The 27,096-nt window shown below is 48.4% G+C and overlaps 1 protein-coding gene across 3 annotated transcripts in view; it reads left to right on the top strand.

Moving 5' to 3' along the window:
* Positions 1-27,096, top strand: part of KCNIP2 (potassium voltage-gated channel interacting protein 2) — a 362,371-nt gene that overhangs the window by 80,021 nt on the left and 255,254 nt on the right. For 2 of the 3 annotated variants that reach the window (XM_078861685.1, XM_078861691.1), the window contains exon 1: positions 18,728-18,866. The exons of the other annotated variant lie outside the window; for it this stretch is intronic. In XM_078861685.1, coding sequence (XP_078717811.1) covers positions 18,773-18,866 — 94 coding nt within the window. In that variant the 5' untranslated portion in view covers positions 18,728-18,772. Of the gene's footprint in view, positions 1-18,727; positions 18,867-27,096 lie in introns of those variants that run through there. 3 annotated transcript variants of the gene reach the window in all.

The following is a 27,096-nucleotide window of genomic DNA, read 5'->3' as shown; positions in this document are numbered from 1 at the left end:
CCATGGTGAGGCAGTGGTGGAAATTCCTTCCCTCATTCCCTTGGTGAAGAGCCAGTCTCTTCTTATCGAACATCAACAATAACGGTTGACTTCACATGAAGTGGTAATGTGATATGAATTGACAATTATCGATTAAATACAGATTGCAATAATAAGTACAATAACCGCTGTACTAAAAGGTAAACGTCTGCAGCAATAGCATCTTGAGTATGAGCTCAGTCTGTTGTTACGTACGCATATTTGGTATTTGAGGGTGTCTGTGAGATACGAGAGATGGTATTCAAGCAGTGCTTTGGTACGGAACTTCTGGGTTGTGATGACTTGACGTTTGTGAAGGCTGATTGTGATACGAGCTACAGTAATTATAGTTGATTCTTATCACAGTTGGCGAATGAGCATCAATCGAATCATGGTCCTTTGTCCAATTTAGAAACAATTTAGAAACATCGAAAGTGGACGTAACTAATGCGTTTACTATTTTAATGTAAAAGTTAATTAAGAGGCAAAAGCGTTCCACGCGAAAAGTTCAACTTTATTTTGTTTCTGTTATTGCAATTGCATATTGGTTCCCAAATTCACTTTTAATGAAATTTAAAATACATTATGCTTTCTAAGATGCTAAAGCAATTAATAACAATCCTTCATTATAATCTTATTTTGATAATATTTTATATTTCCTTACAATTATTTACTAATGAAGTTTTTTTTAGGAAATGTGTCTGCTCGTTTTGACTAATAACCCATGAACCAAACTGACACTTTCATTATAAGTGCTGAGCAAACTGGAGGTGCCAGTTGCACTACCAATGACTCGTTTTTGTTTGTTTTCTTTAGAAAGTAATACATGTTCCAGAGATTACAATAGCACCGGCTTATTGACTGCACCTCCGTGGGTGATTAAACGCTTACGGCTGAATGTTTGTTACCCGCATCGACGAATAACAAAAGGAGATACTGGATAAGAGTTCTCTGACATAAGTCAGATGTCATGTTATGATACATGATGGTATATTTACAAAAAAATATCAGAGTTTTACATATCATGACCATGTCAACTTACAGTACAGCGCAAGTGTTTAAACATACGCAGCACATTCAGGCGCGTTATTATAATACGAATAAGATCATACAATAAAACACATGGGCCATGCCAGTATGCCATGTGATCCATCAGCCTAAAGTGCCGGATCGCAGCTGTGCACCACAGCGCGACAATGCAGTCAAAGAATCAATTATTTAATCCAATTGTCACTCCAAAAACATCCACCGATTCCGACGCTAAAGAGTAGAAGTCTTATTCTTCACCATTGGGTTTATTTTCTTGTAAAAAATGAATCCAGTCACCTGATCCAGATCTGGCCCGGTGTTGATCACGCATAAAATTGGGTCCAATCTAATCCCAAAGTGAATTCAATGTAAGCCCCTATATAGTATGCAGATGTGGGTAACATATTCTGTGATGTACAGTAGATAGTGTGAGGAGAGAAATAAAACTGATTCAGAGATAACGTCAAAGTTGCAGACATTAATAGCAAGTGTAATATCAGAATTTTAAGGGGGATTATGATCAGATGTCGACCTGATATTTTGTAAACATTTATCGGCAGAACACTTGAAATGATCCAGTTTGGGACAAAAGTTGAGGGAGGATTACATAATTGATCATGGAGGATCAGTGGCATCGTTGGGTGTCATTCTCATAGAAATGATAGATTGATATTGAATCCGGATATTAATTGGGAAGGGATCAATATAGATGATTGGACCAAGGATAAAACCTTGAGAAACATTACGGCCTCAAGGTTTATGAAAAGGAGCAACGCCCTTTCAAGGAGACATCGAGAGCACGTGGAAAAATGTGCGGAACTAGGACTGAATTGTGCCAAATACGTCATCACAGTAATGCATGTATTTAAGAGTTATTGGATGACTCGTCACGTGACAAGAAGGAGTGACGTCTCGGAGAGGTTCAGAGGGAAGAAGGTCATGAACTGAACACGAGGAGGACCGTTTCAGTTCATTGTCCCAGACAGGAGCCAGATTGAAGTGGGTCATCAAGGTTATTGAGAGAAAGGTGACTGAAAAGCAAATTACCTTTCCAAGGACTTTTCCATGGAAAGGGAGGTTATGAATGATGTGGAAGCTTGCAAGGAGTGTTAGGAATGCGAGCGACAGCAACGGTGTTGAGAGCTAGGTGAACAGTAGCCAATGGGATGGAGGCATTGACAAGGGGTGTGCGATATAAAGGGGGCTAGAGTGAGTAAGCGGTGAGGGATGTACATTGCAGGATGAGGGGCTAACAAATTAAAGTTGACCTTTTCGTGTGGGAGATCATGTCGGTTGTCTGCTCTTTAGTGTCTCGTGGGAGCACCAAGTGTAGATGGTGGGGTCCAAGAAGGGAGAGAGATGTAAGGAGAGAACCACCCCCCCCCCATACTTCTTCAAATATAACATTGTAAAGCAGGTGTATATGTTGTAGTTGTGAATGATACGGTTGTTGTCAACACGTAAAAAAGGTTCGCCATTCTGAAATAATGAGCAGTGTTCATTTCATTTGGTGGTCATAAGCCAGTGTTGGGACTTTTACATCCTGTGGCAGGTACTCGTCTCTCCATAGGCCAATCACTGCTGACTTCCCACAACATTTCTCGTAATTTTGTCTCTGAGCTGACCCAGGATGGCACGATTGGGCACGATTGTCTTACATGACCTTTGACTCCTAATTTGAACTCGCAACATTATCATTGAGATTCAGGTTTTCTGCTAGACGAGATTAGTAATATTATAATTTATTCCTGTTACGACTGTACACACTTTTTAATTTGGCATCGTCAATTAGGTGGTTGTTGCAGTTGTTGCAGTAATTATCAGTCTGTAGCTTCCCGCTGCCGGTAAAAGGCCTCCCCCCATTTTCTTCTAATTTATTTCGTGTCAAGTCGTGACCTGAGAAAATTTTGGTTTCATCTCTCCATTTGTTCCGATTTCCAAGCTTTACATCTTTGCGGCCTCCCAGTTTCCACCGCCCAGTTAATGTCAACCTGTTGTCAGGTGCCCCCCCCCCCCACGGTGTGGCTTGCTGATTTCCACTTGATTTATTTTGCGAAAATTACTGGGTCTTTCATTAATCGTGTTTAACAATGACTTGCATAGAGTCTTTCTGGCATGAATCAGAATCTAAATATGTATTTATACTGGAGGAATCCGACGAGCTATGAAGACATTTTTACAGATGTCCAGTCGGCATGTGTTATGCACTCATCCGAATTAGCTTTGTTTGTTACAGACACATCCATGGACATTCACAAGACTAATTGTCAAGACGTGTAGGTGCTCCATTAATTGTGAATGTTTGGTGACGATTGATTAAGAGGGGATTGCAGATGGCACATCGGGTGCATTGCAAAATATGGTATAAAAAGAGAGTTCATAGCTCTGTGAGCCATTCGGCTCTTGAATCGGGTGCAACCGCAACAAACAAAAAACAGAAACATGAACAAAAAAACATCTTAAAATGAATATGTGACTGAGTACAAACAGAAAATCCAAGAAAAGACAGCAAAATATTTCAGAAAAACACACCGTACACCAACGCTGTGTGCAAAAATTCCAGTGGGATGCAAGTCAAACAAACAATAACAACCACAAGACAACTTAGATTAAGGCCATCAGTCTAACTCTGTACTACAACAACACAAACATGTACATACTGGTGAAGGTGTACACTGTACGTGTAGACGAGGAACCTTGAATGTTATGCTAATTCAAATCATTCTCATGAGAAATGCAGCTTCAACACTGCCCTTGTGTTGTGCGTGACACAAGGGCAGACGCAACACGTTTATATTTTAAATAGCTTCATATACAGTAAAAGGGAAATTTGTGAATATGTGTGTCTGTTCGAAATGTTTAGCATACTTCCCAACATGCAACATACTTGAAATTTGGCATGTGGGTAGCTTCCAGAATGTACACAAGGCAAAACGTATAAAAATAGACTTTTGTATTTTGGGGGGGGGGGGGGGCGCAATAATGGATATATTTTGCACGGCAAGTGAGCAGTGACGTAACATATGTGATGTCACCCGCATGCGGCAGCGTCACGCAGTGTGGCTGCTGACGTCACCCCCCCCACCCTCCGTGTAGGCCGTGTATTAATCCAAGTACTCAAACTCTTTGGATTTTTCGGTAAAAAAATTATAGTGATTCATTGAACCTGTGATTGTATATTCCAAATGGAACATTTTCTAGACTCATATTCTTGGGTTTTTTCGGTAAAGTCACGTAGGTAAAACATTAAAATTAAAATTAATAAAAGTTAAATAAAATAAAAATTTAATCATTTACTTGATACAGCAAGCGTGCTGTGACGGTTCCACCTGAAGACGGAAGGTTGTGTTGCCTCCGAAACGTCGTGATTTAATTTATTTTTATTTTATTTTTTACCTACGTGACTTTACCGAAAAAAACAAAGAGTATGGGCCCTTGCAGTCACGAAAACTTCAAATTTACATGGAAGAATCCAAGTCTCGGGAGAAGCCGGGTAGTAAAGCCAGTAGCTTTATATAATACTCGACAGGTTTGTTAAATATAATAAATGTCCACAATAGTAAGAGGCAATCAATTGAACGTATTCTGCATTTGCTTCCAGGCGAATTCAATAAAGTTCCTGATGAAATACTACCACAAGTAATATCGCGAATCCATTGGCATAACCTGTTTGATCATAATGGAGCATGTAATATTGGGCACCGTGACACTTTTCTATTGAATACCGTTGCAATTTGAATGCAATTTTGATCGTGGTATATCTCCGTGAGGAAAACACAGGAGATAATTGCACGAATGGGGAGTACAAACAAGACGCCGACATTGCCTCCGTCCCCAGTTTGATTCGTTTTCGAACCACGACTACAAAACAATAATACAACTCACTCATATTTTGCAGCAATTCGTGAGCTTGCAAAAGCCTCAACTGCATGGAAAAAAAGCATCCACAAGAAATGCAGATATTAATCTACGCGCTACCTGGTCGTGGCGATGGCACAAACACACCAAGCACACAGAGACGGAGCAAACATCATGTTTTTACAATACACAGGCTTGCTGTAACCTCATTTTCATAACTCTATCAGTTGCTGAGCGACCTCCCCAGGACATTGGGGTTCCTTGTGTTTCCATGCATTGTGTTTGATGAGGGCTAATATTTCCCCCTCTAGCTAAGCCACATGAAAGGTCAGCGAGTCTGTCCTTGGCAGCCACTTCACACAAACAAGACGATGCGGACGACAACGACGACGGCGGTTTTGCCAATGATCGCTTCCATTTAGAAACTGCGACTCGGCAACGAAAATGTAAGTGTGAAGAAGAAAATAAGAGAAAACTGTGTTGGTTGTGTTGTCGCCTGAAGCTGGCGCCCATTGGTTTGTGGCGACTGCAGAGCAATAGCCTTGACCGTCGGTGCATGGCGAGCCGCAATTGCTGACATAACCCGAGATGCTGAGAGGAGGTCAGTGCTCCGTTGAACGCAGCGTGTTTGATGAAAAACACTCCCAGGGTATTATGGACAGAGCTCTCATTGGTACCGTTGCGTATCATTAATCACCATTAAAATGTGAGTTTAACACGTTGGCTTTCATGGCCAATATTATCTATAATAGATAACATGGGTTTCGAGCGGGTAAATATTAATCTGTCGTTAAACTATAAAAAAACGGCAGAATGTACACAAATAATATACATGCATAGTGTACATACATAATTCACATACATAATCTACAAGCATTATGTATGTTCATTAACTGTGAATAACCCAATTCATAATACATATACATTGTGATTTATATGAATACATGAACCCCCCTCCCCTCTCCGGTCCTGGCACCTGATTGACTCAGAAGTCATAAACATCCCTCTGCTTAAGAACGAAACACGAGGAGGATTTCTCCACAACTCTGGCTGTCGCCTGATGAGGCTGGTTGTAATTACCGGCGAAACGTCACGGTACTCGAATTGTAAATGTTGTGGGTTTATTCTCAAACACGCCGTGGCACGCTCTGTTTACGTGACAAATCTTACTCATTGCTTGTGTCGGGTGGTGGCGGGTTTAACGACACATTTATATTTACGCGATCTAACCCACAACAACCTCTATGATGGACCACTTGAATGTGGTCGCACAAACGCAGCCCTGGACTTGCTTGCTCGTGTCACTGCTGGCAGGAGGGCCTCCGCTAGAGTTGAAGCTCAATAGCTTCCCATAGAGAGTAATTGGCCTACTCCTCCATACTGGCCAGACGTCTTAAGCAGAGCTCGGAGTACCCACACTTTACCCCACCACGTGCGACTTATCAGTCGGCTCATTGCGTTGTCGCTCTTACACTGCCGGCTTGGATAGAGGTGGGGCAGATTAAGGAATGTGCCCGTCATTTCAACTGCCATGCTGGGAGGTAAAACCGGCGGGCCTGTGGATTGCGAGCCCAGCGGGTTCACCGTTTAACCGCGGCAGCATCCCCTTGTCACGATTATCATATTATAGATTTTTGACGTGAAGTTTAATACAATAGTGTTCATCATATAATCGTTTGGATCTCGTTTATTTTACGGTGATATTTTTCCAGAACAGTTGACCCAATACAAGGGGCCCGTGCCTCTTCATTTAAGTCGGGAATTCATATCGGCCTTTAAGATACCACATCGTGAGTTTGAAATTCTGCCACATTTCTGTTTGCTCTTTTAAGAGGTTGTTCTGTGCTGGAGCTGCCTCTGACCCTGCCGGGTGAAAGTGCTGCAAGAAAAAAAAAACATTGCCTTTAAATAATGCCACATCATTCACATGCCCTTTGAAATAACATCATCCATTCTTTAAATATTGATACGGGGAAAATCAATACACCATACGCGTCATATATAGATACACAATGTTGCGCATTGTATTTATTTTTTGGCGTGATAATATCGGGACATTGAGGCATGTCCGCACAGCGCAAGTGTAAGGTGGTGTGCCCTTGTAGAGGGAAGCTATAAATAACGCGCGCGTTCTGCCCTTGATGCTCCGCGTATTGCGCCATCGGCGTGGCCAGCGGTGGACGGGGTGTGTGGCGTGAACAAAGTGCTGAGCGGTGAATAACGGCCGCGTGTGCGACACCAAACAGCTTACGGGGTTCACCCGCGTCCCCACTGTTGCGCGTGGCTCGTGGCGCGGTGGGTGATTTGTACAAAGCCTGGCTTCTGAGACTGAAATCTCTCTCACACCTTTCTCCGTTAGGGGTCAACAGGCAATCATACATGATCAATATGAGAAATAAAGTGCTGCCGTTGTTTTCCTCTGGCCTCACGAGGCACTGTGAGTCAAGCCTACTGGCTAGCCTCCCTTGTTTTATTGTATGTTGTTTGAGTTATATATATGTCTGTGTGACAACATAAATACATTGATTATTTTAAAATTGATGTGGTGGCAGGCTAATCACAAAACGGACATTTTTTTTCTTTCTTAAAATGGGCAGTTAATGTAGCGTAAAGTTAATACATAATTATATATAATCGAAGTTAATACCTAGTTTTGCATCTGATACATTATAACCATGTACCCTCTAGTACCTGGCATGAAAAGGTTGCATTTCCATCAGTGTCTCAAGGCTGCCAATAGAGAGGAGCACTGCTTCAAAGAGACACTTTAGTATCGTACAATATGCTTAATGTATAATACTAATTTTTTTAATTTAAAGCTTTCGTGACTGCAGGATTCATATTCTTGGTTCTTTCGGTAAAGTCACGTAGAAGGGAAATAATAAAATAATATAAATATAAAACAAATAAAATAATTATATAATTATATTTTATTATTTATTATTTCCCTTCTACGTGACTTTACCGAAAGAACCAAGAATACTAATATTGTTTATTGAAGTGATTACATTGGAAGCTAGTCATTATTTTTTATATAATGCATCAGTTCAAAGTAACCTTCCATTTGTATTGCCATTGCAAGGGATGCGCAGCTTGAACGTCATTACAACAATGATTTACGGAGATAATAATTTAACGAGCATTACGTAAAATAACATAATACAAGAAGCAATGCACGCGAGCAGCAATAACATATGATAGATGCAGTATGGCATAATCACCGTCAGCAGCATACCTGAATTGGAGTATTGATCAATTTTCCTCTGATCAAATGAGGTTTGCTCCTGTGGTGAGTGCGAGGCCAGTGACCTTCGAGACCTATGCAATAAAACGGATAAGCAAATCTACCCCAAGGGTGGCACATGTCAGGAAATGAGCTGCCACTACGATATGATACTCCAAGACCTCCTTTATTTCAATATCTGCCATTACAACGGAGAGCATCTACTGAGCACAGGCGGTCATTGTGGATATTTAGTTATTTTATTCCTTTTAGCATCTCACTCCACCAGAATAATCCAAGCATGAAATATTAATATCTCCCGTGGGCCTGTTGGCTAACTGGTCCATCTAGGTCTTCAACATGAGAAGGCAGCTACTGAGCTGTTCCTCTTAAGCGCATGGCTGTGTTCCAGGAGGTGCTCAGCCTAGTGGGATATTTACATGCGGTTGGCATGAAAAAACAACCCACTGAATGGAATATTTAAAAACATGTTGGTAATTAGGAAAGTGCCGAAACATGTAGAGAGATGTGGTTCGGTGAGTTTTTCCTTGCGAAATGTAGCCGTGTTGAAACACTAAGTATATTTCTATTTTAAGTGCCCGTCTGCTCATAAGGCAAAGCATATGTGGGCACCATGAGGGTATATTTTAATTAAAGGGAAGATTTCTGCACCGCGTCTCAAGGCAATATCACTGCATTTTCAATTTGGGAAATAAATTGAGCACTCGTTTAATATTGCTGTCCACAGTAGTGTGGTGTGAAATACAAAGGCGCACGCACTATACTTGGAGGCAACACGTTCAATAAACAACATACTCTCAACATAGGTTAAAAGAAAACAAATAAATTAAATCACGACGTTTCGGAGGCAACACAAGCTTCCGTTTCGGAGGCAACACAAGCCTCCGAAACGTCGTGATTAAATGTATTTGTTTTATTTTAACCTACGTGACTTTACCGAAAAAACCAAAGAGAATGAATCCTTGCAGTCACGAAAGCTCAAATCTAGAACTATTCTCAACACTCTGGATTCTATAGCCAGGTGTGGCTATACTGTCCGCTATGTGCGTTGTAAGTTAACTGTAGCGGACGGGCCAGTCAGCAACACACCGCAGCCTGACCCACGATACCCAGCGAAGACTTACCGACGAACGAGGAGCGAAGTATGAATAGCGACGGCTTCTCAAGATGATCCCCACAACGAACCCCCATCCCTCTCGGGGCTCCCCCCTTTGTTTCCCTGGCGACGGCCTCGCCCCGCCCTCGGCCACGCCCCCTACTGTATCAAGTCAGGAGCTCCCGGCTCCCGGTCAAGTGTCCCTCAAGCCTCCTAGGGAGGTTACCGGAGCTCTCCAGAAATAGTGGCTGGCGCTAACAGTTTAGTGACAGTATATGTCACTACAGTAGTACTGGTGTGTTTTCAGGATTTTAATTCTTGCACTTTGGGGTGACAGGTTTTCTGGGTGGGGATGATGGTGTTGAAATACACAGGCTTTGACCTCTGTGCTTTGGACGTCAACACTTCAACATGTAAACCCTTGTCCTTGCTCTGCATGCCACTCTACACCGATTGTCTTCACCGTAATTAACATTTTCTAAATTCAAACCCTACTTATTCAAGTCCTTCCCACGCTCTGCAACAATGATTTAGATCGCCCATCCTATCAGCCGCCAAAGGCAAACCAACCTGCACTTGTCCACTCCTTTATTCATTTATTTTGGTTCACTCTCAATAACTCATCCTCGATATACAGTGTAAACCCCAATTCTGGAGATATTCATGGTTCCACTGTTTGTTGTATTTGATGAGTTGGTGCTTTCTTTAAATACACACGTATTTATAGCCCTCGTAGAGTCAAAACAATGGGTTTTATGACAGTCCTAAGAATCTCGAGTCAATACAACCCAGGGCCTCGTCCCCATAGGTCCCTCAGTGGAATTATTATTTTAGCACAAGGGGGGAAAAAATTGTGTTATTTTCATGGGGTGGCAGATACCAACCCAGATATGATTATTGTTTTTTTCCGCACATCTGAGTCATCAGTAAATAAGCCTTTCCACACGTTCAAAGGATCCCCATGACGCTTTGTAAACAAAGCCGTCAGTTTCCAATGGCATTGCCAGCTTTTACATCTGTTTTATACATCCGCACATTGTGTTCTTCCACCACCCTCTCTTAGGTAGCGTCGTTGTTGTCGCTTGACATTTGATGCCATTGATGAAATACCACTTTTAAGATTAAAGTAACTTACCAAATGTGTGAGTAAAAGATTAAGGTGCGGGGGGGGGGGTGACAAGTCTGCGGCTGTCATTGATAGCCAAGAATGGCCTTCATATCCTGGGCCATGGATTTTTGTCATCACTCTACACCATAGGCCAGAGTCTCCATTTCAGACAACCGCATAACGCAATCGGCACCCATTGTCATCAACATCAGCAGCCATCATTCACCCACAGCTGGATGAAGGCCTCCCATGTTGTCACCAAAACCGCGCGGTTCTGCGATGCCACAATCCAACTTTGTTCTGGCACTCAATCGCCCATTTTAATCCATCGGCAATCATCCCTTAGAAAGATGCGTCCTTCCAAAACCCACGAGCTTTTCTCCTTAACAGTTTTGTTCTCTTATCCACGTGTTTGTCCCTCTGTTTCTAAGTGTGAACAGGTTGAGAGCCAGTGGACCTATTAGAGTATTGGAGCTATTAGAGTATTGGAGTATTGGGTTGATAGGATTATGTGGTTACATTTACGAGTGCAGGTGAGAAGTCTGGCAGTGAATGTGTTTTGATGATTCGGAGTTTGGTGACGCGGGATGTGGGGAGGTCGTCGAGAAGAAAGATGCAGGAGAAAGCAAGGATTATGGTCTCAGCAGTAGCTTGTGTAAGGAAATGGCAGACATGGGAGATGTGCAGATTGGGGTATAAGGTCCTGCAGAGTTGAGTTAGTTTGGGAAGAGAATGAGAGCTCTGAGTCAATGACACCTCCAAGGTTTAGCACACTCTACACCAGCTTAATGTCAGAGTTTAAGAGGTGCACGCTGAAACTCGACTGCGCTGTATGTGACCTATTTGCCAATGAGGATCACGTATGTGATGGGTTTATTTTTGTGCTCCCTGCACCATTCCCGTTCTGCTGCAATGTGCACCGATGCCGACTTTATTGCGGACGATATTGGCACGTAAAATAAATATTGTGTTGGCAACATTTAGCTGGAGCAACGTACAACTCAATCCACGATGGGATCAGGTCCAAGCCGGATATGAGGGTGGAGAGTGAGGATAGAATCATGGTATCAATGGCGGTGTAGAGCTGGGCGCCATCAACATAGAAATTAAATCTGGGGGTGATTTTACCAAGAGGGAGGAGATTTCATTGGCAAAGGTAGGAGGCCAGGCATGGAGGCTTGAGGGACACGACAGCACAGGGGTTTCTTCTCAGGGGAAGACGGTCATTGTACGGATATGAGGAGGCAGCGGTGTGACAGGTAAGGGGCACCACGGTGGCGAGATGTTAACTATCTCGCCTAATATGCAGGAGGTCGTGGGTTTGATCCAGACACTGGTGCCTGCTGTATATTTGGAGTTTGCATGTTCTCCCAGTGGTCGTGTGGATTTTTCTCCGGGTCCACCGGTTTTCCCCACATTTAGAAACACGCGTTTAGAGTATTTGGTGGCTATACATTTCCACGCGATAAGCCACTTCGTTCAGCTGTCATTTGTGGCCAGGTCGCTTCTGAAAAAAGAGCTACATAGCTCAGTGGGCCCAACAAAAGGTAGTTTTAAGTAGTTAAAAAGCTCAGGCCAATATAGTTGAGTAAACAGATTCCCTCTGGATGGGCTCTAATATTCCGACTCAATAGAGCAGCAGCAGCGGCGGCGGTGGTGGTGGTGGCGGTGTGAGCTATCAGTTGCAGGGGCTGCAACTTGACCACGTTTATGGACGGCGAATGGCAGGGGACACAACATGCGGTGGACAAAATGCGCGTTTGGAAAAGCCGCCGTTTCTTTGGCGACGACGTGGGAATACGGCTTGTGCAGATAATTATTATTCAGCCTTTCAGTACGGGGGGCATGAATCACGAGTCAAACTTTGCCCTGCATTGGTGATGCAATTGCAGTTTTTCCCTCATAGTCATTTAAATCGAATTATACATTTCGCGATGTCAACAACACTTCCTACCTTTCAATTTTTTTTTATTTCATGACACAATGCTCATTTTTTTAACCCTATATTCAGTAAAAAAAAGTTTTTAAAAGCATGTGCATCAGCATTAATACACCACTGTTACACAATGTACTTTAATGCATCCACTTCCAGACAATGGACCCCATTTACCTATTGGTCAGACATCAGGAGGGCTTTACAGAACACAACGCAATAAACAAAAAGCCTCATCCCAGTTGAACAAACACTGCTTATATTTATCTGTGCGTGCATTCGTGTGCATATGTGTGTGTTTGCTTAGAAGTTGGGGAGCAGTAGTGTAGCGGTTAGTGTGCTGCGCTACATGCCTGGCGACCCGAGATCGAATCTCGCTCACGGCCAGCGCCGATGGCGGTTATCCAAACCGGTCCTGGGCCTGCCCTAGGGCGACTCAGCCTCAAATGTGTACCTGGTGCGGTGGTGTATAAACATAGCCACTCGGGAGACAAAGGCGGTTGGGCGTGGTGCTGGCCACCCACCCCTTTGTGTGCCGTGCCGGCCTTCATAGGTGCTCGCGAACAGCACTTGCCCTAACAGTCTGGTAAGGCTATACGGGGGATGTTTGTTTAGAAGTTCCATATTTATATTGTATGTTAATGTCCAATAGTCTAGTGTCCTTCGGTTCGAGCAAAAACACAAAAGCATCTTCATATGAACAGCGCTTTGTATTCAAATGAATTCCTGCTCGACTCCACGCTATGGCAAGGTCGTCAGTGAAAATGGCATCGACCCACGTTTTCAGATAAATTCAAGATTTACGTGAGAGTGTGCATCGTGAAATACCGACCTAGACATTGCAGCGCCGCGTGTACAGATGCAATTCTCGGCCATATGTTTTGTTGACACCGTAATCTATGCAAACGGCTGCATGGCTGGAAATTAGTTGCCAACTTGTCCATCACCAGGAAAGGCAAATTCAGGACTGCATTGCAATGCGCTTGAAAGTACTTGTGTACAACTGATGAGATGTGATCAATTGCGTTAGAGCTGTTCTTTTGTTTCTCATTACCAGGTGAATAATGAAAGTCCTTTATGAACAACAGCAGGTAGCTCGGGTGCAAGTGATTCATCTTTCCAGCGAATTCTGCAAAATGCTGCAAATCAATTTGTCGAGAAACTTTTCCTAATCGTGACAACCAACACCACCAAGGCTGCTCAAAGGAATACATGTACATTAATATGCGCACACGTGACCAAATGTGATGTACGTGTAAAGCCTTTTTTTCAATCCACTGCTGGATGATATCCTCAGCCATGCTGTGTGGGACCTGTGGGTCACTTGACCACAGAACCATGCGTTTAAAGTAATTCACGTGATAAGCCTCTCCGATGAGCGATCATTTGTGGCCAGGTCACTTCTGAATATTTTGTCATTTAAACATCTCAGTGGGCCTTACCTAATCAACATGGTAAAGTTTTAGTTTAGTTTTAGTTTCACCGGGCTGGCGAGTGCAGGTCGATGGTGCGATCTTTCTTTTCCTGCCCTCTGCCTCCCATCAAGCAGCAAAGCCCCTGTCAGTCGCCTCTGATCGCCCACACAAGCACAACCCAGGCTCACTCTCTGGTCAGCATTCCAGTCGAATGAGATCGGGAGACTTTCCTCGTGATTTGGTCATCGGCATGTCACCGCATGAGTGCATCGATATGGCAAATGTTGTGAACACGCACGATAAATAAAGAATGGGTGCACTATGTTTTGTGACAATGGAATGAGAGCAGACGGTTACATTTGGGGTCAGCCTGACTGTCTTCAAGAAATGTTGTGCATCATCGTAAGAGTACTATTATAAACATATATGAAGGGGTGGTGGTGGGGGGGTGATCGCGTTCAAAGTGATACACCTGTACGAATGGTAGACGGGAAGGGTGAGGCATGACGGTAGGGGTAGGAGGAGGAGGAGGGGGGGTCGAGCAATTAACTTTTTGGCTGACATGCTGCGCTGCGAGCGGCTCGTTTCCGAGGAGGTACTTTGTGCGGGCGAGAAAAGCGAACGGCAAATCCGTGCGTCGCGGTGTTTGCCGGTTGCCCATTTCGCACATTAAATGGAATGAGACCGGCGCTTTTATTGGAGCTGCTCAGGCCCTGACACAAAGTGACGGCGTGGGGCAGTGCACACAGCAGGAAACTAATGTTTGAGTATTGTTTTCCCTGAAATCAATGCAGTGCAGTTTACCGCAACGGTCTAAGGCGATATCAATTCAATGAGATATTATGCGAGATCCAGTGTGGTGGCTTTTGTCCGGGTGTGTGTGTGGGGAGAGTGGTGGCGTATTAGTTAGCGCGCTGCGCTACGAACCCGGCGACCCCAGTTCAATTCCCGCTCATGGGCAACACCAGTGACGATTATCTGAACCGGTCCTGGGCCTCCCCTAGGCCAACTCGGCCTCAAATGAATATCTGGTGCGGTGTGTAAAGATCGCCACTGGGGAGACACGCTAATAGCACGTGCCCTAACAGTCTGTGAAAGCCTTCATGGGGAATCTTTATATTTGTTTGTGTGTGCCGTCAGTCAACCCCATAGCACCTGGGTCTACCTTATGATATCTTGACAGCAGATAGCCTTCCCCACTTCATGTGGCCTCAACATGCACCTAGCCTGGCACAAGCGTCGTGGTGACGTCACTGCCACTTGGTGGTGGACGGCGGCTGTTGCTGTTGTTATGGTGGGAGATCGCTGTGCAATTAAGATGAGAGAGTGGGTGATGAACACGCTTTTTTTACACACTTTTTTTTCTATACTATAAGACTGCTGAATCCTAATTTCTTTTCAGCCACACATAGAAGCACTTCTTGGCTTATCATTGTTCCATATAAGTGACCTTTCGTGTGCATGTACAGAAACCCAAAGGGATGAAAACAGACCCACCTATACAGATATGGTCATAACTGTCCATGGATGACAAGGTCATTTGAGTTTCTCTCGACCAACATGCTGCCATTCCTATTCCAGTCGACTGGTTTACGTTTGTGACCACCCGAAATATAAATGAGTGTGCAGGAATTATTTTCGGAGATGGGATCAGAGATGTTATATGATTATCCCAGGTGAAATTAAACGTCATTGGCAAGATGAATTGTTCCCTTTGAGCTGCCTGGTTTAATGCTCTCCTGGCGAAGTCTCTTTTCCAAGTGAGGTCTCAAGTCTTCACGGTCACCAGCTCCTGCATTTGTCATATGTAACTTGGGAGAATTTGCTTGTTATACGACGTTGTTTAAAATAACTGGAAGTTCAGCAACACACACACACATGTCAACACAGCAAAGATACATAGTTATGGTCATGGGCCTCCAGGGGATTTTTATTTATTTAGAACAAATTAAAAGTGTCACTTTAGTTTTGATACAGTGAGACTCATTTGCCTCTGTTCAGATTAGTATAAATGTCTACAGGTATCTGATTAAATATATTTTCGTTAAATTCCCAGTGCAATCCAATAACTAAGAAGCAGTGTGATGTGTGAGTCTATGAGCCAAAACTTTTGGTGCCTTTTGACTGTCACACAACTGGTCTCGCTCAGGCAGCAATTTACTTTGGATGTCTGTGTAAGGGTTATACAAACCCAGGCGCCTTGTTGTTAATGTCTACAAACATGAATATATATAAAGTAAAACCGTGGATTGCGAGCATAATTCGTTCCGGAAACGTGTTTGTAATCCAAAGCACTCGCATATCAGTTGTGATCACGTGACGCTGGGCAGACAAAGCGTATACACGTACTACTCGTATTGCAAGACCTCGCTCGTTTATCAAATTAACATTTAATTATTTATTTTGCTCGTCTTGCAAAACACTCGCAAACCAAGTTACTCGCAATCCAAGGTTTTACTGTATATAAATTGTAGTGAATGTGACCCACAAAAACTATATTAGCATTATACTCTTTGGTTTTTTCAGTAAAGTCACGTAGATTGAAAATGAATAGATCACGACGTTTCGATTGCAACGTACGTCAGCAGTTCTCCTGCTGTGTTTGTTTCACCTGATGACGGTCGCTTGAGTTGCGATCGAAACGTCGTGATTTATTATTTTTCTACCTACGTGACTTTACCGAAAGAACCAAAGAGTATGGATTCCTGCAGTCACGAAAGCTTTAAATCAAGATTGTATGAACATTACCATAAAACTGCAAGTGACAGTAACAATACTATTTTATTTCAGGAAGCATTTCGACTCATTGCATATAAATCTGTACAACGTATGGATAAAATACACGATGCACGCCCCGCAATCCGCATGGCGTGCGCGTCAGATGTGCGCAGCAGCCCACCGACTTCACCACCGACAATTGCACGGCTCACTACACCGATACGGCAATTTTTTTTTTGGCCCAGGGCAGATTTATCGTCCGCCCGCCCGCACTTTTTTGCGCGGCGCGGTGTTGTCGCGCGACACTGCTGGGCGAACGTCCTCCGTTGGCGGCTCGACGTCCCCCGTTAACGAGCGAGCGGTGCGCGGAATCGCACCGAGCAAGGGCAGCCGGGGGGCCGCTTGGCAGCGGCGGCGGTGGGCAGCCGGTCGGTCGTCCTCCGCGAAGCAGCTCGCTCTGCTGGGAGTTCATTTGGCGTGTTCCAGTTAATCACGAGAGGAGTGTCGGGGAGCAGCCTCCGGTGACTTCATTGGCGTTTTGGCCCGTGTCCGCTTAATTATAGATGCGTGGTGCAAGGCCCTTCCGAATGTCCATTTCTTTGCCGAGTTATGGTCTGTATTAAAGCTTATTCACACTCCAATTCAGAATCGCTTAAGTTACACTGTCCTTTGCATTATTAACTTACAGCCTACTTTTATCACAGTGGTGCAGCATACATTTACCTGCTATCTCAAGCCAACTATGAAGCCAAAAGCCACTTCCTCCCCGAACCTGATTCACTCACCTCTGTCCCTCTCTGCTTAGATCCCACTACTTAATATGACCACTTCTCACTTGCCCTCAACACCGTGCTCAGACCTTCTTCGCAAGTAGACAAGTGGCAGAGCTATTGAGCGGGCAGGAGGTGCAGCTGCACCGGCTTGGAGGGGCCCTGGCACCGTACTACGAAAAGGATGGTAAATTGGATAGAGGGCCCCGTTTAATGCCTTACACCAGGGCACGTGCCAACCACCAGGGCACGTGCCAACCACCAGGGTACGTGCCAACCACCAGGGCACGTGCCAACCAGCAGGGCCCGTGCCAACGAATCCTACGTCACCGAAATAAACAGCGGCTCTCACTTCTGTTGGACTCACCGCACACAACTGCGTTCACATGGGAAGGTCCTGTGGGTGTTACGAATCCACACACTCTCCTTCTCTCGTCCTCATCATCCACGCCAGTGTAATGTGCGAGAATAAACAATGAGCTCTCGCCTGTGCCACCTTCTACGTGGCAATGCCACGGCCGCTAACCACCGATTCGTCTGTCGCGTTGCGATTCATCTTGTTTAATCGCGATGCGCGTAGCTTGCCCCCACCACTGATGGGATTTCGTGCAGAGCTAATGATTCCCACGTTCAAGTCCGTGTAAGAGTCCGATTGCATCGTTTGGGCCGATGTCCATCATTGCCGTGTATACCCACGGGTGACGCGCTCGTTTTCAAGTCAATCGCTGCTCAGAAGCGACGGGAAATGAAGCAATCTTGCTCAGAAGAAATTAAGGACGACTGGGCGAGTCATGGAGCCAAGCGAGAGCTGCGTCAAAATGCAGCGCTTTGCTGTTGCCTGGAGAAGGCTGCAACAAAGTGTGGGGGGGTTATTGCAGACACCCAGGGCAGCCCAGCCCCCACCATTCACCTACAGCGGCTGCACGGAGCCATTCACCGCCCTGCGATCAGAACCCCCCCCCCTCCTCCTCCTCCTGGTTTACCGGGCTGCAGAGAAGCAATGGGTGACACCGTCGCCTCTCGCCCGGCTCTCCATGGAGCCCAGCATGTGTGACGTGGAGCACCACATTGTGCTGTGAGGAGCGGTGGGAGGAACAGAGATAGCAGGAGGAGGTGTGGTGGTAGTGGGGGGAGAGAGAGGAGAGAGAGCGAGAGAGAGAGAGGGGGGTCGGGTGAATGAAAGCGAGAGAGCAAGGGGCTGAGATAGCGGGCACAAGCAGTCAAAGAAATTGCACGTCAAGTGGAGGAGGAGGAGGGAACATATCCCCCAGCGTGGCAAGGAGAAGCGGCAATCCCGGGCGATCTCACTTGAAATCGTTCAAACTAAAATCTGCGAGCGTAAATTTACAACTGCGCGCGGATCCGGGCGACGAGCGTGAGCGCAAGACGGAGCGATGGAGGGGTGGGAGGGGAAATAAAGAACATCTCACACCTTAAAGCAGCAGCAGCGGCAGCAGCGGGAGGAGGAACAGCAGCGACAGCAGCGTCTCCACCCCTCACCAAGTATCCGACGCTGCTTGTCCACAGAGGAGGGTGGGTAGGGGGGGGCACAGCCGAGCCGAGCCGTGGTAGTGCCCGGAGCCATGAGCGCGTGTCGGAGGGGCGGCTGCTGCTCGCGCCTGGCCAGGAGCGTGATGCGCGCCTTCGTGGGGCTCGTCACCGGCACGCTCAACCAAGGTGACGACCACCACCAAACAAACAAACCAGCCGCCGCGTTGCATCGCTTTCCATTGCGTGGCCCGCGCGCGTCCCTCCAACCCAGGGAGCTTGCGGGTTGTGTCTTGCCGCACGCCGGCTTTAACACGAGGTTTGAAAGTTGCGAGTTCAAATCCCAGCGTGGGTGTGACTTCACCTATCATCTCTCGCTCTCTCCCTTCCCCTCCCCTCTTCCCCTCCCCTCTCTCTGTCTAAGGTCAATAAGTACTGTTTTTGAGGAAAGTTAATTTTGGTTGGCCTATGGATTAATTTACCGCTCGTAATAGGAATGTGGAATTTTCTCTTCTGTTTGAGGGCTGCCTTCTGAGTTTGGGATGGAGACGCTTAAACTTTTGTGACCTCAATATAGTTTTTTGTTTCATGAAAAACATTCATTATTAACTTCCTATATAGTATTTTAAGTGTTCTTCGTTTGTTTATCTGTTATGTACTGCAATAAGTTCCTGTTTTATATCTGGAAATGTCCAGTTTACGGTGAGTATCGCATTTCAAAGTTGTCCTGTTTTGTGTGGGTTTGACTTTGATGTTCAGTTTTGCAACATAATCATCATCTTTTAACTCTACTTGCAATGCCCCGTTTAGTACCTCCAGACATCCTGTATACATTTAGATCAACAAAACATGTGTTCGTCCCCACGAGACCACTTAAAATGACGACGCCGTGATTTTATCTTCCAGTTGCCATGAGGGTGTTGTAATATTATCCGTGTGCATGTTGTTGACCATTACGTTCTACGTGCAGAGTTTAAACGGACAACCTGCAGCAGTTTGTTTGTTCTTCACTAATTGTATCAGAGGGGGGTGGTGGGGCACTTTCACTGATAAAACATCATCATTGTGAGGGCCGCCACACGGCCTGCAAGAGGCGTTGTCACGTGTTGTGTTTTGTCCGGGGCCGCACTAAAGGCCACTAGGGGCCGCACTAAAGGCCACTAGGGGCCGCACTAAAGGCCACTAGGGGCCGCACTAAAGGCCAGTAGGGGCCGCACTAAAGGCCAGTAGGGGCCGCACTAAAGGCCACTAGGGGCCGCCGGAGGTCCCGCGGGTCTTGCAATTGTAGGGCTGTTACGGGAGGGCTGTAAGTGCATACGATCCAATGGGTAACAAACACAGTGGGCGGAGTTACGGGAGTACACGGGGGGGGTGCCCGCAGCGACGTCCGCATCAGGCAGCCTGGGGGGTTGTGATCCTGATGGGGGGTATAAAGGGGGAGGACAAAGAGAGCTCGGGGCTCAGTCTGGGAACGAAGGAGGAAGAGTGAAGATCCTCTAGCTAGAGCCCTGGACTCCCCTCGACGCCGCCCTTGTCAGGGCTGCAGAGGAGCGAGCCAGAGGCGTGGTTCCGTGAACCAGGGTTAGACCCTGGGACTCCGGAGACCGTAGCCCGACTCACCAGTGTCGGGCCAGTTAGCCTCCCCTAGCTCGTTAGAGGAGGACTTGGGGATAGGTGAGATTAGCTAGGGGGTATCCCCAGTTATCCGGGTGAGGGGGCCGCTACCCCCTCTAGTGTTGTCCTGTACCGATAAGCTGAAATAAATATACGTGTGCCTCAACCTGGGTGTCCAGCGTCTTCACCGGTACTTCATCTGGTGTCAGAAGTACTACGGACATGGAAACACGTCAGACAGCTCGAGCCAGAGTACCGGAGGAGGACACTGCTGAAGTCGTTGAGCCCGAGGCGGCTCACCAAGACATGGCGCAGCCGGGGGCCGACGCGTTCCTACCGGGGCATCGGCATGAAGAGGGGCCGCAGCCAGACGCGCTACGGCTGGCTCACGAGAGACTGGCGGAGCTACTGTACGCCGCTGCCGCCACGCTGGAAAACATCACGCGGCTGGGGGCTGGTGGTCCACCACGGGGCGAGGGGAGCCGTCAACCTGAGCGCCTTCCCGCCATTTCTGAAAACTCAAGCTTTGAATTTCCCGCCATCGTCACGGCAGCTGCGGAGGGCGTGGCCGGGCTCAACCTTGGGTCCGACACCGCTCTCGCTGGGACAGCTGCGTCATCTCCAGCGGAGGGAGCGTCATCACATCCGCGACAGGCGATTCCATCTGCCATTCGCGCCGACGCACAGCCGAGTCCCGGGGATAGCAGCCTACAGACGTCCAAGGCGAACGCTGCGCTACAACAACGGCTGCCTCCGCTTAAAGAATTTGTTGGTGCAGAGGGCGACTGGGGCGGCTTCCAGCGACGCTTCATCGCCCACCAAGAAATGGCAAGGTGGTCCGACGATGAAGCCCTCTGCGCGCTGCCGGCGCTCCTCGACGCAGACGCGCTCGCCGCCCTCACATCGGCGCCGAAAGAGAAGCGGTCTACTCTGCCGAAGGCACTACAGCTGCTGGCCGGGGTCTATGGACCTTCAGCGGAATGCAGAGAGCGGTTCTACGAGCGCAAGCGGGGTGAGAAGGAGTCGCCCCTGGCATACAGGACGAGCCTCCTAGCGCTGGCTAAGACGGCTTTTCCCCGTATGGACGACGATGGCGTGGACGCGATGGTCACGGAGAAAATACTCCTCCTGGCAGACGACCTGGACATCGCTGTCGTCGCACAGGAGGACGCCGAGATGACCTCTCTTCAGGCGGCGCGCCTCCTTCACGCCAACCTTCTGTCCCTGCGGCGGAAAGCCAGCAGGGCATCGGCAGGGCGTGCGGTGGCTGCAGCCACCCTTCCGACGGAGGAGCTCTTCGCCGTCGACCATCGACGGCAACAGGCGCAAGAAGTACGGTCGGCCCGGGACGGGTCAAGCCGTTTCAACCGCCCGTCGTCTCCACCGGGGCTCCCGCGGTGTTTCAACTGCGGCGTCCGGGGCCACGTCGCCTCGGGGTGCCGCTCTCCTCGACAGCGCGGGACGACGGCTCGACGGGACGCCGGGCCTCCTCCTCCCAAGCTCCAGCAACATGACCCGGCGAGTCGCGGCACCACACATGTTTGGCCAAAGCACCTACCCGTTGCACGCTCTCGCACCGCAACAAACGGGGGGCCGATGTCGCGTTGCGAGGGGCTAACGCGGATCACTGCGGGGACTCAAATCGAGCCCAAACAGTGGTCCGTGTTGGCCCATCGCGTGGTAGCCGCGTCGTCAGGGTCGTCGGCCGTAGTCGGACACATTGACGGGGTAGAAGTACGCATCTTGGTCGATACGGGGGCATCGGCGACAATCATTTCGGAATTAATTTACAATATTCTGCCCGTACAAAGCCGGCCTTTACTGCCGGTTAACGTCCCATTCTATGCCGCTAACGGGGGCTCTCTCGGCATCATGGGACAGATTCGAGCGCAAATTTCTATTGGGGACATCAAATTGTCGGGGCCGATTTTCGTTTCCTCCTCGCTGGCGGTTCCGTGCCTGCTGGGGACGGATTTCTTAGGTAAAATGCCCATTCGTATTTTGATCGACCAAGGATGCATTGAGCTTCCATCGGGGCGGCGCATGGCGTTCCTGCCATCCCCTGCGGCAGCTCGGTCGGCGTTCGCGACGGTACCGGCGTTCGTCGTTAAAACTGTTCGTGTGCCGCCGGGAGCTCAAATGCTAGTGCCTCTGAAACTTCGTAGGCCCTTCGCTAAGGGCATAGGGGATCAGGGTGTTTTGCTGGGACCGTCTAGGGCCGGGGTTAATGGGCCTCATTTGATTCCGGCCCAGACCGTCGTAAGAGGGGACGGGGACCCTTTCATCGCGGTCCTCAATGTGGGATCGCAGACGGTGGTGGTTCCTCAAGGGACGGTGCTCGCTCACGCGACGCCAGTGCCCTGCGAGGAACCTGTCGCGAACCACGTTGGCACTGCTTCCCGGATGCTCCCACATTCGGACAGCGATGAAGGGTGGATCGACGCGCTTTGTGCGGGATCGACGGACCTGACAAATTCAGAGCGCCAACAGCTTAGAACGCTACTGAGGGAATTTTCCGACGTTTTCAGTCGTGATAAATATGATTTGGGTTGCACTCACCTGCTGCGTCACCATATTGACACGGGTGACAGCGCGCCAATTCGCCAAAATCCGTTTCGGTTAAGTCCCGCCGAAAAGGACCATGTCAAATCGGCTGTTGATGACATGTTAGCCGCCGACATCATTTCTCCCTCCACCAGCCCGTGGGGAGCGCCGATCGTCCTGGTTAAAAAGCAGGACGGCTCGTTGCGGTTTTGCGTTGATTTTCGGCGCCTTAATAAAATTTCGGTTGCCGACGCATACCCGCTCCCGCGGATGGACGAATCGCTGGACGCTTTGGCGGGAGCGCGATTCTTCTCCACACTAGATTTACTTTCGGGATTCTGGCAGCTTCCTCTGGACGATGATTCTAAGCCTAAAACTGCTTTCCGTACACCGCACGGCCTGTTCCAATTCAACCGGTTGCCGATGGGCTTACACTCAGCGCCGGCAACTTTCCAGCGATTGATGGAATTGGTTTTGGCTGGATTGCAATGGGAATCGTGCCTGATTTATTTGGATGACGTTATTGTCTTTGGTAAAACTTTTGATGAACATCTCCAGAGGTTGCGGGCGGTTTTCCTAAAGATGCGGGCTGCTAATTTGAAATTTAAGCCCCAAAAATGCCATTTGTTACGCGAGTCGGTGCGTTATTTGGGGCACATCGTAGGGCGCTCGGGTATTGCTACCGATCCCGCCAAAACGCAGTGTGTCAGCTCCTGGCCGACTCCCACCTCGGTGGGAGAGGTCAGGAGTTTTATTGGCTTCGCATCATATTACCGACGCTTCGTCGCTAATTTTGCAACGATTGCCAAACCCCTACACGCGTTAACATCTAAAGGGGTTCGGTTCCACTGGGGTCAGGATGAGGAAGCTGCTTTCTGCTCCCTTCGGGACGCGCTGGTGAAGGCTCCTCCCTTGATTTACCCAGATTTTTCGAGGCCGTTTTTGCTCGACACCGACGCGAGCAACACGGGTATTGGAGGCGTGCTTTCCCAGGTGGTTGACGGCGTGGAACGGGTGGTCGCGTACGGCAGTCGGGTGTTGTCTCCAACGGAGCAAAGATATTGTGTCACCCGTAGGGAACTGTTGGCAATTGTCTATTTCATCCAACAGTATCGCCCATATCTGTACGGTCGGCATTTCACCGTCCGCACAGATCATGCGGCACTGCAGTACGCCCTGAAGGTTCAACAGCCATCGGGACAATTGTCCCGATGGCTGGAGGTCCTCCAGGATTTCAGTTTTGAAACCACTTATCGTAAGGGCGTTCGCCACACCAACGCTGACGCTCTGTCACGGATGCCAACCGCCTCCGAATGCGCATGTCTCCTGGGGTCGGGGCGTTGCAAGCCAGTAGGGGACATGATGGTTCCGGTCCTGGCGGCGGCCGCCGACGATGAAACGGTAGTCCCCATTGATATCGCCGAACAGGGGAGAGATTCCCTGCTTGGATTGCCCGTTGATGAATGGGGGCGCCTCCAGTTGGAGGATGCCTCCCTCCTCGCGTTGCGTCGTCGCGCCGGGGAGAGGGGGCGTGTGACGGGTCATGCCGACGCATGGGAAACCCATGCGGGCTTGCTTATGCATTGGGACGGGAAATCCCAGCGTCACCGGCTGGTGGTCCCTTCTGGCCTACGAGGTAAGGTGGTGTGGGCTGCTCATGAGCGCCTCCTCCACCTAGGTACCCAGAAAACACTCGCCTTGCTCCAGCTGAATTTTTTTTGGCCGGGTATGACAAAGGATGTCACTGATCTGTTGGCGGCATGCCCTCAGTGTGCGCAGCGCAAACCACCGGCACGGGAGTCGAACCCGCCCTTGCAATCCATCCAGGTCTCCAGAATAAATGAACTGGTCGCACTGGATATTCTGGGGCCATTCCCCGCCACCTCCAGGGGAAATAAATATTTGCTTACTGGGGTCGAATATTTTACGCGCTGGCCTATGGCCTGGCCCCTGGCGAATCAGTCGGCAGCAGCCATCGTCGACGCCTTTGTCCAAGGTTATGTCATGGACAAAGGTGCCCCGGAGCGGTTGTTGACCGACCAGGGTAGAAATTTTTCGGGGAAACTCCTAAAACAAGTCTGTGATCTCCTGGGAACGAAAAAAATTCGAACCTCCCCCTATCACCCGCAAACGGACGGGATGGTCGAGCGTCTGCATCGCACCATCACGTCTATGTTGTCGCAGCAAGTTTCGGACTCACAGGCTGATTGGGACTTACATATTCAAGGGGTTCTAGCGGCATACAGATTGGCTCCCCATGCTGCGACGGGGTTTTCACCTTTCTTTCTTATGTATGGCCGCGAACCCGACCCACCTGTTCGGGCACAGTTGCAGATCCCCGTGCCGCTGGGCAAATCTAAATTGGACGATCACGTTAAATTTAATCTTGACAAACTGACTGAGGCGCGGGATGCGGCGAGGCTAAATTCTGACAGGCGTCAGAAGGCGAACGAGCGCCTCAGACTGGCTCGCGCGCACGTGCTGCAGTGGAAGCCGGGGGACAGGGCATGGCTGCACTGTCCCCAGGTACCACTCGCGACCTCCTCTAAACTCGTACGCCCGTGGCGGGGCCCCGTCGAGGTTGTTGAGGTTTTGAGGCCTCAGTGCGTTCGAATCCAATGGGGGAGGCGCCGGTGGTTTGTACACCCCTCTAGGCTGAAGCCGTTTGTTGCGGTGCGGGGGCCCACGCCACGCACGCGAGGCCAAGCATGTGGGGGGTCGACCGACTCGGAGGGTCCGTCGCTGCTCTCGCCTGATGTGTTGCCGGCTGTCCCACCCACAGGTGTACCGGGAATGACGGGCTCACGCCCTGGAACCCCCACAGGTGATGCCGACAGTCGCGCGACTTCAATCGCGACCTCACCTCGAATGGGACAGCCGCCACCGGATGGTCCGCCGTCCGGGGTTGCCCCGTGTGACGGGCCTGCGGCAAGGACGCGCGCTAAAATGCGCAGACTCTTATAATATACAGCAGGAAGAAAAAGAAAAAAAAAAACTTTTCTTATTTATTTTCCTTCACGTGTCATGGTTACTGTATGCTGCGTCGGTGGTGTGCTCCTTGCACACTGAGTGTGTTGTGTTGTGTGGGCGCGGTGTGTGTGTTGTGGGTGCGTTGTGTGTCGTGGGTGTGCTGTGTGTGATGGGGGAGTTCCTGGCTAGTTGTACATACGTGCTTACGGATTTCGTATTTATGCGGGGGGGGGGGGGGTGCGTCGGACATTCCCTTCGGGGGTATGGTTGTTGTTCTTGTTGTTGTTCTGCTATTTGCATTTTGTTGAAAAAATGAGGCACACACGGGGTCGAGGGGTAATTGTTCCTTTATTTGGAATTGTTTCAGCCGGGACGGCTGCGAGCTGTAATGGGGGGGGTGATGTAGGGCTGTTACGGGAGGGCTGTAAGTGCATACGATCCAATGGGTAACAAACACAGTGGGCGGAGTTACGGGAGTACACGGGGGGGGTGCCCGCAGCGACGTCCGCATCAGGCAGCCTGGGGGGTTGTGATCCTGATGGGGGGTATAAAGGGGGAGGACAAAGAGAGCTCGGGGCTCAGTCTGGGAACGAAGGAGGAAGAGTGAAGATCCTCTAGCTAGAGCCCTGGACTCCCCTCGACGCCGCCCTTGTCAGGGCTGCAGAGGAGCGAGCCAGAGGCGTGGTTCCGTGAACCAGGGTTAGACCCTGGGACTCCGGAGACCGTAGCCCGACTCACCAGTGTCGGGCCAGTTAGCCTCCCCTAGCTCGTTAGAGGAGGACTTGGGGATAGGTGAGATTAGCTAGGGGGTATCCCCAGTTATCCGGGTGAGGGGGCCGCTACCCCCTCTAGTGTTGTCCTGTACCGATAAGCTGAAATAAATATACGTGTGCCTCAACCTGGGTGTCCAGCGTCTTCACCGGTACTTCACAATGAAGAGCACCGCCCGACAGAGTTGAGACTGACTCTTTGCTGACGATACCAGTATCGTAGAGGATGGTCAACTGTTTTTTTTTACAATTAATTGTTAAATGTTCTCAGGCTCACACTTTTTTAATTGCAGATCGCAAGTGTAGGAACATTGAAACTAATTAAAACATTAGTTTGAAACTTCTTTTCAACCTGATTTTAAGTGGGTAAATTGCACATTGATTATTGTGTTCGCCTTAAACAATGATGTAAGGATATCCAACAAATTAGCTTATTTATCAAAAGCTATCAAAGATATCAGACGTTTGTTTTTGTACGGTCAAATAACAACACCTCACACTGCAGAGGCATTGATTGCTTT

The sequence above is a fragment of the Lampetra fluviatilis genome, chromosome 12 (assembly GCF_964198595.1).
Source record: "Lampetra fluviatilis chromosome 12, kcLamFluv1.1, whole genome shotgun sequence".
NCBI classification, from domain to species: Eukaryota; Metazoa; Chordata; class Hyperoartia; order Petromyzontiformes; family Petromyzontidae; genus Lampetra; species Lampetra fluviatilis.
Note: the sequence above shows the minus strand (reverse complement) of the source record. Positions and strands in the feature narration are given on the sequence as shown.